The sequence below is a fragment of the Danio aesculapii genome, chromosome 19 (genome assembly GCF_903798145.1).
Source record: "Danio aesculapii chromosome 19, fDanAes4.1, whole genome shotgun sequence".
NCBI classification, from domain to species: domain Eukaryota; kingdom Metazoa; phylum Chordata; class Actinopteri; order Cypriniformes; family Danionidae; genus Danio; species Danio aesculapii.
In genome coordinates, this window is record NC_079453.1 from 8,542,074 (window position 1) to 8,555,335 (window position 13,262).

General features: G+C 37.9%; 1 protein-coding gene across 1 annotated transcript; it reads left to right on the forward strand.

Annotated features, from left to right (window-relative positions):
* Window positions 1-197: 197 nt before the first annotated feature.
* si:ch73-367f21.4 (zinc finger protein 850) lies at window positions 198-12,826 on the forward strand. Its single transcript, XM_056480222.1, has 4 exons — window positions 198-481; window positions 1,628-3,013; window positions 6,447-6,536; window positions 10,384-12,826. The coding sequence occupies exons 2-4, from the start codon at window positions 1,643-1,645 to the stop codon at window positions 11,863-11,865; spliced, it is 2,943 nt and encodes a 980-aa protein (XP_056336197.1). The 5' UTR covers window positions 198-481; window positions 1,628-1,642; the 3' UTR covers window positions 11,866-12,826.
* Window positions 12,827-13,262: the final 436 nt, after the last annotated feature.

A 13,262-nucleotide genomic window follows, 5' to 3' on the forward strand; every position in this document is an offset into this window, starting at 1 on the left:
GTATTCAATCACTTCTGTAATAAATAATGATATTTTATATATATATATATATATATATATATATATATATATATATATATATATATATATATATATATATATATATATATATTTGTTTTTTTTAGTTATTTAAGGGGGACTGGACTTGAAGGGCGAATATAATATATAGAACGAAGACTGAGTGAAAACAGCAGATGGCAGTAATGCAATTTATGGATGTCAGCTACAGTTAACTCCAGAAGAAGAAGAAAACAGTCCTCTCGTCGTCACTAGGAGTGAAAAATCTGGCTGAGAGCTGTCTGTTGTCTGTCACACAGACAGAAAGCCCGCAGTAGCCTATCGTTGCTTTCTGACATGATTCATTTGCGCATCACATCCAATCTCAGTAGCAATTATCGCGGCGACGTGCAACGACGTTTATCGTCGATTTTTCAGAAAAATAAAGCTTTAAGAGACCCAACCGTCTTCAGCTGTTGTGAAGGTGAGTTCTGTACGTTACTATGCCTTCAATATTGTGTGACTTTATTATGTAAGGTGAATGTAGATTAGTTGCGTATGTATTTATATATGATAGAGCCCATTTTACAATTTTTGTTCTTGATTTAATGCAAAACGATAAACTACGCTTAAATTAAAAGCAAATAATACAAATCTACAGAAAAAATAGATGGTATAAAGCTATTATAACTGATGTGTTTACAGCATATCAAAAATATTAGTGTTAAAATGGTTTTAAAGTGTTAGCAGTGTACTGCACAATGCAGGAGGACACTGGTATACGCTCACCAGCCACTTACACACTACTAGTACCGGGTTGGACTTACTTTTGCCTTCAGAACTGCCTTAATCATTTGTGGCATAGAGTCAACAAGGTACTGTAAATATTCCTCAGAGATTTTGGTCCATATTAAACATCTAAAGTTACATTTAGCATAATTTCTGGGGAAAATGACACATAATCATTGAATATAACGTACTTGCCTCAGATTACTACGGTGGCCGGGAAGTGCAAAACAATATTACAAAGTGAAACACTTTTACAAAGCTCGAGACAAAAATACATTTTGAAAAACATTTTTACCAATCATAAGACACAATTGCATAGGAAAAACAGTTTTACCAAGGACGAACAAAATTTACATTTAAAAAAAAAAATTGGGGCGGCAGTTCTTTGGATGTTGTTGTGGGGTTGTTTGTGACCTCTTAGATGAGTTTTCGACTTTGCTCTTGGGGTAATTTTGGTTGACCAGCCATTTTTGAAAAGGTTCTTTACTGTTCTATGTTTTTGCCATTTGTAGATAATGACTCTCATTAGCCGCATTTCCACTGTCAGGCTAGTGTGAGCCAGGGCTTTCATTGGGTCGGGTCAAGTCAGTTGCCTGGGAGCTTGAGCACTGAGGCCGAAATCATGTTGCGTTTCCAGCAATAGTCCGCTGTGCCTTAATTTTTCTCACCACATGTTAAACACAAACATAACATATTTGTTTTTAATGGTAGCGTGAAATATAGTTAAAAAACAAGGCTGTGTTGTTGCCAAGTAAAAATCTGTTCTGTCTGCTATTAAATCATTGTTGAACCATTACTTTAGTTATCTAACCTTAATCATGCTTTCTCTTATTTGTTAAAGTTTACGTTAGATCAAATGGATATAAAAGAAGAAGACTGTGCCCCCAATCATCAGCCTGGGACATATTTCACCGAACAACCGAGCCTAAAGATTCAAACTGGAGAGACGGCTTTCACCTGCAAACAATGTGGAGAGATTTTCACAACAATCCAAAGCCTTGAATGTCACACAGTGATTCACAACGGAGAACAAACTTTTATTTGTGCAGAGTGTGGAAAGAGTTTCACACTAAAGCGATATCTTAAAAATCACATGAAGATTCACACCGGAGCTCATCCTTTCACTTGTCCAGAGTGTGATAAGTGTTTTACAGTGAAACAAAGCCTTGAAATTCACTTGAAAATTCACACTGGGGAAAAACCATTCATCTGCACTGACTGTGGAAAAAAATTTAGAATAAAGCAAAGCCTGGAGGGCCACATGAGGATTCACACTGGAGAGAAACCTTACACATGCCAAGTGTGTGGGAAGAATTTCAGAGAGAAACAAATCCTCGACAAGCACTTGACCATTCACACTGGAGAAAAGCCTTACTCCTGCCCTGAGTGTGGAAAGAGTTTCAGGGTGAAAAAGTGCCTTGAAAATCACATCAAAATACACACCGGAGAGAAACCTTACACATGCCAAGAGTGTGGAAGGAGTTTCACAGAGAAGCAAAACCTAGAACGGCACATGAGAATTCACACTGGAGAAAAGCCTTACTCCTGCCCTGAGTGTGGACGAAGTTTCAGAGTGAAACAAGATCTTAAAATCCATGTGAGAATTCACACCGGAGAAAAGCCTTTCTCCTGCCAACTGTGTGGAAAAAGTTTCTCCGAGAACAAGAAACTTGAAAGTCACATGAGAATTCACACAGGAGAAAAGCCTTTCGTCTGCTCTCATTGCGGAAAGAATTTCAGAGGGAAACAAAACCTTGAAAGCCACATGAGACTTCACACCGGAAACAAGCCTTACACCTGCCCTCAGTGTGGAAAGAGTTATAACCAACAAAAAAGCCTTGAGATTCACATTAGGACTCACACCGGAGAGAAACCTTTCGCTTGCCATCAGTGTGGAAAGAGTTTCACACAACAAAGTACCCTTAAGGGTCATATTAGGATTCACACCGGAGAGAAACCTTTCACTTGCCCTCAGTGTGGGAAGAGTTTCATAGAGAAAACAAAACTGGAGAGGCACAAGAAAATTCACTCTGGAGAAAAGCCTTACACTTGCCATCACTGTAAAAAGAGTTTTACGTTGAAGCAAAGCCTTGACATTCACATGAGAATTCACACCGGAGAAAAGCTTTACACCTGCCAACAGTGTGGAAAGAGTTTTACAGTGAAACAGAAGCTCATATCCCACATGAAAGTTCACATTGAAGAGAAGCCTGCACTTGGTGTGGAAGTAGTTTTAGAGTGAAACAAGGCCTTGAAAATTACACGAGTACAAGCTGGGCACATGAAATAAAAACTGAAACGTCACGTTGCCTGTGCTCAATGTGGGATATGAATGTAATTTGCATGTTGTTTAAAAAAACACCATAAAATACTTTCAGAATATTCTCCATTTAACAACACTTCATAGTTTCATCCTTATCCAGTGTTTACTTTGTTTCTCTCTAGAAGTTATAAGCCATTGCAACAAACAGTTAAAATAATAAATTATGTATAAGTGACAGATATCTTACTCTGCTTATTATTTTTCCTCTATTACTAAGATGAGGACTTGCAGGTTTTTATCTTCACGTTTGTTGCCTGTATTTTCTTGCTGTTTTTAAGCTGTTCCATATTTAGCTCCAGGAATTGTTTCTTAGAAAAAACTTCCTTATGTCCAGGAGTTCCAGATGTATTCAGCATGTAGCCTATTTCACATTCCTACCATATTGCACTCCATACTCTAGTCCAGTAGTTGAAAGGAAGGCGCTAAGCTCTAGCTCAATGTAAAGTGTAAGATAAAAGCTATTGGTGTAATAAATATTATTTAAAGGGCACCTATGGTAAAAAATCTACTTTTCAAGCTGTTTGGACAGACATATGTGCATGTATGGTGTATAGACTGTCATATTGGGGTGATATAAGCACACTCAGTGCTTTTTTTTTCAATTTAACAACATAAAAACGGTGGACCAATTGGAGCGGTTTTCAAACCGACCGCAACTTAACGTAGGAGTGTGGTCACCCCGCCCACCAATATTGATTGACAGGCGCGTCATCAAAGCCTCAGTTTGTTGATTCACGTCCGCCATTTTCAGCGTGAGTCGAAGCGATATCACTAAAGGAACACGCTAGCTCTATTTTTATATGCAAGGCTCATTGGGCTCAACACAAGATCAATATTCTCCACATTATCACTCTAATCTGAATTATTGGTTGTATCTTTAGGTAGGTTTGCAAACATGTGTACTTCTCATTGAGTCTACCTTATACTTCAGCCATTTGCATTTCTCGCGATCCCAGAAGCTCCCTGTGATCTTAACTAGCATGCGTTTTAGAATTCTAAACATCGGTTTCTATCAGGGTACACTCAAGTCGACGGCTGGGCGCCGCGGGCCGCTGCAGAAACCTATGTTTATAATTCAAAAATGCGTGGTGCGACGATTCGGGACACTTCATGTTTCTGCCGCGCCACAGAGAGTGTCTGGTGTGCCGTGTCGCGGCTTCGAGCGGCGCATCCGGTGCCTCAGTCAAAGTTAATTCAGTGTGCGTGGTTATTAGTTTCTGTGTACAAGCTTGGCTCTTGAAACTAGCACACAGTTGGCTGTAAAACTGTACAAAGACACAAATGTGTCCAATGTCTGTGTCCGAGTCGTACATGTACGACTGAATGCTGATCATCTCCAGCTTTTTCTCTGTCTGCCTGTCAGACTCTGTTGCAAACGTAGAGCGGGCGAGCTCATGGCCCCGGCCCCTTGTTACGTTGGCGGGAAGCCGAAACTAATTTACATGTGAAGCAACACACCCATAAATCAGCGAACTGTGGACACGCCCCCAACATGACACTTTTTAACACATTATAATAAAAAAATCTGAATTGTGTTTTAAACTGAAGCTAAACTGGCACACTCAGAAGAACCATAATATTAATATTAAATCATAAAAAAGAGGTAAACTATGTGCCCTTTAAGATAACAATAATATATACAACGCCAAATCAGAAAAATGTTTGACCGTATGGAAAACACAAATAAAACAGAAAGTAGTGATTTCCAAGTTTACTTTGACTTGTATTTCATTGCAGACAATATGAACACAAAATATTTCATGTTTTGTCTGGTCATCTTCATTTCATTTGTAAATATATCTTCTTTCCTGTCATTCAGACCTGCAACAAAAAAGTTGGAACAGGAGCAGTTGAGGCTAGTAATCATTAGACTGCATCAAGACTCTATTCCTCTATCTCCTTGTTAAGCATGACGTCACGTGAAGTGGCTTCCGGGTCCAAGCATTATATCAAACTGTATAGGGATACTCATCAAACGGTAATAATAAACGTTAACCAAGCGATGTATTACTTTCGAAAATCACAATTGCAATATAGACATCCATGACTAATATCAGATGGCCAATAAGTGATCATTTTTATTTTATAAATTGTTAAAATTTTGGTATTTGTGATGCTGCAAGTCCAGAGACTGACGTGTACACTATGATTGTATATTAAATTCACTTTAATGTGTGAAAGGACTAAAAACTGGCCATATACAAATGTTTTCTCAATTCAAATGAGTAGCGGTTTGGACGCAGAAACAGTATTCCATGCATTATCGATACGTCACGACTTAACAAGCGGATAAGCAATATCACTACATGGGCTCAGGACTACTTTGTCAAACCTTTGTCAAGTACCACAATATGTAGTTACATTCACAGTGAAAACTGTACTGTGCCAATATTTTTAAAATGTGTTGCAAGAAGCAAAATTGGGATACGTGTTTATTTTTGGAAAAAACAATAAAATCTTGAGGAACACATTAAATAATGTTTGTTGTGTTGTCTGCAATGGAATACAAGTCAGCGTGAATTTAGGCATCACTACTTTTTTATTTGTGCTTTCCATACTGTCCTAACTTTTTCTGATTTGGGGTTTAAAAGGGACTTATTATGTAAAATTCACAGTTTAAACACTGTTGTGGCAACAGTTTGTGAATTTAACCAGCTTCTGATGGCCTTTGTAACTGGAAACTGGACTGGGAGCACAATCTCATTGAAATTTAAAGCGACAGTGACCAAAATGGCACCATCAGGATCAAAGACTAAAAGGGGTCGCTTCAAAGAGTTATAAAACATTATTTGTGAGGTATTTTGAACTGAAACGTCACACACACACTTTAGAGACACCAGATACTTATTATACATTTTGTAGAAATGGGCATAATAGGCTCCCTTTAAAGCCTGATGAAGCAGCATGGACATTGTCAACACTGACAGAGTTAGAAGGCTTTTCAATCCACTAATCACCAACATTTACCACACATTTCCTGTTACACCTACTGTAACTGGTATTGTATTTATTATTTATGATGAATTGTATGTAATCATTTCTTTAATAAATAATAATAAAATATATATTTATTAGTCATTTAAGGAGAACTGGACTTGAAGGGCGTATGTAATATAGAGAACGAAGACTGAAAGAGTGAAAACAGCAGATGGCAGTAATGCAACTTATGGATGTCAGCTACAGTTAACTCCAGAAGAAGAAAACAGTCTTCTCGGTACAAGGAGTGAAATATCTTGCTGAGAGCTGTCTATTGTCTGTCACACAGACAAAAAGCTCGCAGTATTGTTGCTTTTTTTGACATGATTCAATTGCGCATCACATCCAATTTCAGTAACGAATCTTCGCGGCGACGTGCTACGACGTTTATCGTCGATATTTCAGAAAAATAAAGCTTTCAGACTCCCAACCGTCTTCAGCTGTTGTGAAGGTGAGTTCTGCACTTTAATATGCCTTCAATAATCTGTGATTTATGTTAAGCAAATGTAGATTAGTTGTGTAACGTTATGTGTTTATATATGATAGAGCCCATTAAATTAAAAGCAAACAATACAAAACTAAGAAAGATAGAAGGTATAAAACTATTTTAACTGATGCGTTTACGGCCTATCAAAAATATTCGTGTTAAAATAGTTTCAAAGTGTTAGCAGTGTACTGTACAATGCAAGAGGACGCCATACGCTCACCGGCCACTTTATTAGGTACATCTTACTACCGGGTTGGACCCACTTTTGCCTTCAGAACTGCCTTAATCCTTCGTGGCTTAGATTCAACATGGTACTGGAAATATTCCTTAAAGATTGTGGCCCATATGAAACATCTAAGGTTACATTCAGCATAAATTCTGGGGAAAACGATAAATAAAACCAGTGAGACGTCGAATATAACGTACTTACCTCAGATGACCGTTCCGTCCGTTGCCTTGTCCGTTATTTAATTCAAATGATGAGCACACGCAAGACACGCTGACTTGCGCAGTCCTCTTACCAAGTTTCAACATCAAACCAACATTATGATTTCGACCGTGTGCATCAGGTAGCCTAGATGATGAAGAGTCAACTTCTTTTCAACATTAAATCAATGTTTTATCCTTAATTTAATAACCTTACCACGTACAGATCAAATAATGAATGCTGATTCACTCTCGAAATTTGATTGATGACTGAAAATGACGCTTATAACCAATAATCAATAATGATTCAACGCCGGCTTGCTATCTGGGATGATAGCATCACGCGGCAGTTGCTATAGATTTATCGGCTTGACATTCATGATGCAAATCTGAAACCCGTTCCACCACATCCCAAAGGTGCTTTATTGGATTGAGATCTGGTGAATGTGGAGGCTATTTGTGGACAGTGAACTCATTGTCCTGTTCGAGGAACCAGTCTGAGATAATTTGCGCTTTATGACATGGTGCATTATCCTGCTGGAAGTAGCCATTAGAAGATGGGTACACTGTGGTCATAAAGGGATGGACATGGTCAGCAACAATACTCAGGAAGGCTGTGGCGTTGACAAAATGCTTAATTGGTACTAATGGGCCCAAAGTGTGCCAAGAAAATTTCCCCTACACCATTACACCATCACCAGCAGCCTGAACTGTGGATAAAAGGCTGGATGGAACCATGCTTTCATGTTGTTCACACCAAATTATGTCCCTACCATCCGAATGTCGCAGCAGAAATTGAGACTCATCAAACCAGGCAACGTTTTTCCAATCTTCTATTGTCCAATTTTGGTGAGCCTGTGCGAATTGTAGCCTCAGTTTCCTGTTCTTAGCTGACAGGAGTGGCACCTTTTTTTGCTTGTTTGTCACACTTTTTAATGTTTCAGATCATCAAAAATTTTTAAGATAATACTAGTAAACCCATGATGCAGTTTTGAAATGTTGAAAGTTTTTATTATTAAGGGAAAACAAAATACAAAATTCCATAGGCCTGTGTGAAAAAACGTGTATAAACCTAAATAACTGGTTGGACCACCCTTAGCAGCAGTTACTAGGGTTGTCGCGATACCATTAATTCAAATGACGATACTATACCAGCTGAAGTATCATGATACCAAGTAGTATTGCGATACTGTATTTCATAATTTAAGTCTATGAAATAAAGAAAATTGTAAGAAATACTATATTTTATGTTATAATAGGCCTACTTGAATTGAATTCCTAATTCCCTTATTATTGAAAAAAGTATTTGCACATCACTTCACCTAAAATGCATTAGTTGTTTATTTTGTAGATAACTGACCAACAAAAAATACATGAAAATAAAAATACAAATTATACCAAACTAAATTTGTTACAAAAAGAGCAAATTAGAGCTATATGAAGTGGTCAAAACGGGTTCGTTTCCTGTTGCTCTTTTGGGATTTTCATCTATTGTTTTTTTTGTTGTTGTTTTTTTTTTGTCTTATCAGGTAAGAATCCAAAGTAATTCAAAATTTCACATTGTGAGTCAGTCTTTAAAGGAGATTGTTGCGGTTGTTGTAGCTACTAAATCATATTGACAGGAACAGATATTAACTAATTCAGATGTGCATTTGAACTGAAGCGTCAGAAAACGTGCAATAGGCTACAATAAAAGGCGTGAATTCTACAGTTTTGCAACTTTAAAGTGCTCAACAGACTATTCAAATCAAATTGTCTATTGTGCATGTGAGCATTTTAGTGACTTTAGATTTTTCCACATGCAACATTATGTATTTTAGATAGACCATTAATGGCAATATTACCGTTTACAAACTACAGTGGCACCACCAGTCTTTTAATAACCCTAGGAGTTACAGCGCTGTATTTTGCCCACTCATTTTTGTAGAATTGTTATAATTCAGCCACATTCTAGGGTTTGCAAGCATGAACCACCTTTTTTCATGTCACACCATTTCGATAGGATACTGGTCAGGTGATTCATAAGTAGACTTTCTGGTGTGCTTTCGTTGTCCTGCTGCACAACCCATGTTAATTTCATCTTGAGGTCACTAACAGATGGTCAGGCATTCTCCTTCAGGATATTTTGGTACACAGAACAATTGATAGTTTTATTTATCACAGCAAGTCTTCCAGGTCCTGAAGCAGCAAAATAGCCCTGTTCATCACACTACTACCACCACCACCACCACCACCACATTTTACTGTTGTATGATGTTCTTTTTCTGAAATGCAGTGTTACTTTTTACTGCCACACATTCTGGTATACACACCTTCCAAAACGTTAAACTTTTGTCTCGTCAGTCCATAGAGTATTTCCCCAAAAGTCTTGGGGATAATCAAGATGTTTTCTGACAAAAATGAGACAAGAAATTAGAGCTGCACAACATATCGTATCAGTATCGATATCGCAATGTGATCATTTACAATTGTCACATCGCAGGATATGCAATATTGAGTTTGTATTATAATTTATCATTTGCATGTGTTTTTGATGCCCGTGATTCTATAATGATCTTTAAAGCATTCAGGTATAAGAAATTGTACCATTTTTGACCTTAACTATGATTAATTTTATTGAATTATTTTTATCATTCAGTTACTGCACTTGAATACTGTTAGACTCGGGAAACGATTAAACACATCATTTCAATTGTATCTTTTTCTTGATTGTATTTAGAGATAGTTGTGCATGAAAATACGCACAACACATGCAAATACAAAAATGTACTGCAAATAGCACAGACCACAACGAAAATGTGTCGGAGGACCCCAAAAAATGTATAGATTGTTTAATAGATTTTATGGAGATGCATTCCCACTGCAGAATCCTCCTAATCATCCTAACATTATAAATCCTTTCCAAATAGAGATATTAATTAATCTGGTAAAATTGTATTCATATCGCAATATATATTGCAAAATAAAAACAATCGCAATGTTAGATTTTTACAATATCATGCAGCCCTACGAGGCATTACGTTGTTTTTGCTCAGCAGTGGTTTTCCTCTTGCCCAGACTTTTATGGTGGAGTCATGAACACTCACATTAACTGAGGCAAGTGAGGCCTGCAGTTCTTTGGATGTTGTTGTGCTGTCGTTTATGACCTCTTGGATGAGTTTTCGACTTGGCCACTGTCGGAGCTATAGCTCGCTGTGCCTTTTTCTCTGAACATGTTAAACACAAACATAATAGATTTTTGTTTTTCAAGGATAGCAGGAAATACATTTAAAAAACAAGGCTGTGTTGTTGCCCAGTAAAAATCTGTTCTGTCTACTATTAAATGATTATTAAACCATTACCTAAGTTATCTAACCTTAATCGTGCTTTCTCTTATCTTTAAAAGTTTACTTTAGATCAAATGGATATAAAAGAAGAAGACTGTTCCCCCAATCATGAGCCTGGGATGCATTTCACCGAACAACCGAGCCTAAAGATTCACACTGGAGAGTCGCCTTTCACCTGCAAACAGTGTGGAGAGATTTTCACAACAAACCAAAGTCTTGCAAGTCACAAAGTGATTCACACCGGGGAACACATTTTTATTTGTTCAGAGTGTGGAAAGAGTTTCACGCAAATGCGGTATCTTAAAAATCACATGAAGATTCACACCGGAGATCACCCCTTCACTTGTCCGGAGTGTGATAAGTGTTTCACAATGAAGCACAGCCTTGAAAGTCACTTGAAAATTCACACTGGGGAAAAACCATTCATCTGCCCTGACTGCGGAAAAAAATTCAGAATAAAGCATAGCCTGGAGGGCCACATGAGGATTCACACGGGAGAGAAACCTTACACATGCCGAGAGTGTGGAAAGAATTTCAGAGAGAAACAAATCCTCGACAAGCACTTGACCATTCACACTGGAGAAAAGCCTTACTCCTGCCCTGAGTGTGGAAGGAATTTCAGGGTGAAAAAGTGCCTTGAAAATCACATCAAAACTCACACCGGAGAGAAACCTTACACATGCCAAGAGTGTGGAAACAGTTTCGCAGTGAAACAAAACCTCAAAAGGCACATGAGAATTCACACTGGAGAAAAGCCTTATGCCTGCCCTGAGTGTGGAAGAAGTTTTAGAGTGAAACAAGATCTTAAAAGTCACATGAGAATTCACACCGGAGAAAAACCTTTCTCCTGTCAACAGTGTGGAAAAAGCTTCTCAGAGAACAAGACACTTGAAAGTCACATGAGAATTCACACAGGAGAAAAGCCTTTCGTCTGCTCTCAATGCGGAAAGAGATTCAGAAGGAAACAAAACCTTAAGAGCCACATGAGACTTCACACCGGAAACAAGCCTTACACCTGCCCTCAGTGTGGAAAGAGTTATAATGAACAAAAAAGCCTTGAGAATCACATTAGGACTCACACCGGAGAGAAACCTTTCGCTTGCGATCAGTGTGGAAAGACTTTCACACAACAAAGTACCCTTAGGGGTCACATTAAGATTCACACCGGAGAGAAACCTTTCACTTGCCCTCAGTGTGGGAAGAGTTTTATTGAGAAAACAAAACTGGAGAGGCACAAGAAAATTCACTCTGGAGAAAAGCCTTTCGATTGTCATCACTGTAAAAAGAGTTTCACGATGAAGCAAAGCCTTGACATTCACATGAGAATTCACACCGGAGAATTATACACCTGCCAACAGTGTAAAAAGAGTTTTACAGTGAAACAGAAATTTGACAGCCACATGACAATTCATACCGGAGAGAAGCCGTACACCTGCCAACAGTGTGGAAAGTGTTTCAGAGAGAAACGGAAGCTCGTATCCCACAAGAGAGTTCACACTGAGGAGAAGCCTGCTCCTGGCGTGGAAGTAGTTTTAGAGTGAAACAAGGCCTCAAAAGTTACACAAGAACAAGCTGGGCACATGAAATAAAAACTGAAACTTCACATTGTTGTGCTCAATGTGGGATATAAATATAATTTGCATGCCGTTAAAAAAAAAAACACACCATGAAACACTGTTCAATTCAGAGTTGCAAACCCAAACTATACTTTTTTGTGCCCAGATGTTAGTGTATGCGTTCAGTTGAAAACAGTTCCTAATATTCTCCATTTAGCGACACTTCATAGTTTCATCCGTATCCAGTGTCTACTTTGTTTCTCTCTAGAAGTTATAAGCCATTACAATAAACGGTTAAAATGACTGATTCAATTAAATTATTTATGAGTGACAGATAACCAACTTACTTAGGTTTTCATTTTCGCATTTGTTGCCTGTATTTTCTTGCAATTTTCAAGCAGTTCTAACTTTAGTTTCAGCAATTGTTTCTTAGAAAAAGTTTCTTATGTCCATAAGCTCTGTAGTCAGCAGTGTAGCCTATTTCACATTCCTACCATATTGAAAGGGGTCTGGAGGCAGACCTGGTGCAGTGCAATCTGAGCTGGATCCCTATGGACTGGCCATAGGGAGCACCGGGACGCACCGTGGCCTGACGATCTATCTGGCCTGCCACCAAGATTCTGGCCTGCCGTATCCCCCCATCCCCCCACACTTTTCATAAACATCGCGCTTCTCCCCCACCCCCATTTTTCATAAACATCGAGCATTTTTAGTTGGTCTGCCAACTTCCAAAAATAAACAAACAACAGAAGACGATAAGAAGACAGTCAAACAAATCAAGACGCTAAGCTTCAGCTCAATATAAAGTTAAAAGCTATTGGTGTAATGAATATTCTTTAAGGTAACAATGTAATATATACAACCCCAAATCAGAAAAAGTATGGAAAATGCAAATAAAAAGAAAGTAGTGGTTTCTAAATATACTTAAAATATGAACACAAAATATTTAATGGGAATATATAAAGTATATATATATATATATATATATATATATATATATATATATCCATCCATCCATCAGAGCGGGAAAGCCCCAGCCATTAGTAATATCATTAGCATAGGCTAATGATATTACTAATGTTGACACATATGTTGACCAAACAGACCTTTGTAACTCCACCCTCTTTTGAAACATGGGCTGGGAGCACAATCTCATTTAAATTAAAAGTTTCAAGAAACCCTTGAGTACTTTTTTGAGATTTTAACATATTTGTGTGTGTTGAGCATCAATTAAGACAACGTTAGCACCTGTTAGCTTTAATTGGGGATAAATTTAGGTAATTTTAAGCTTTTCACAGATAATTTCATTTTTGGGGCAAGATCAAAATTGGTGACGTAGCGCTCATCTGCTAGCCAAGAGATGACGCGTCAGTTTCTGATTA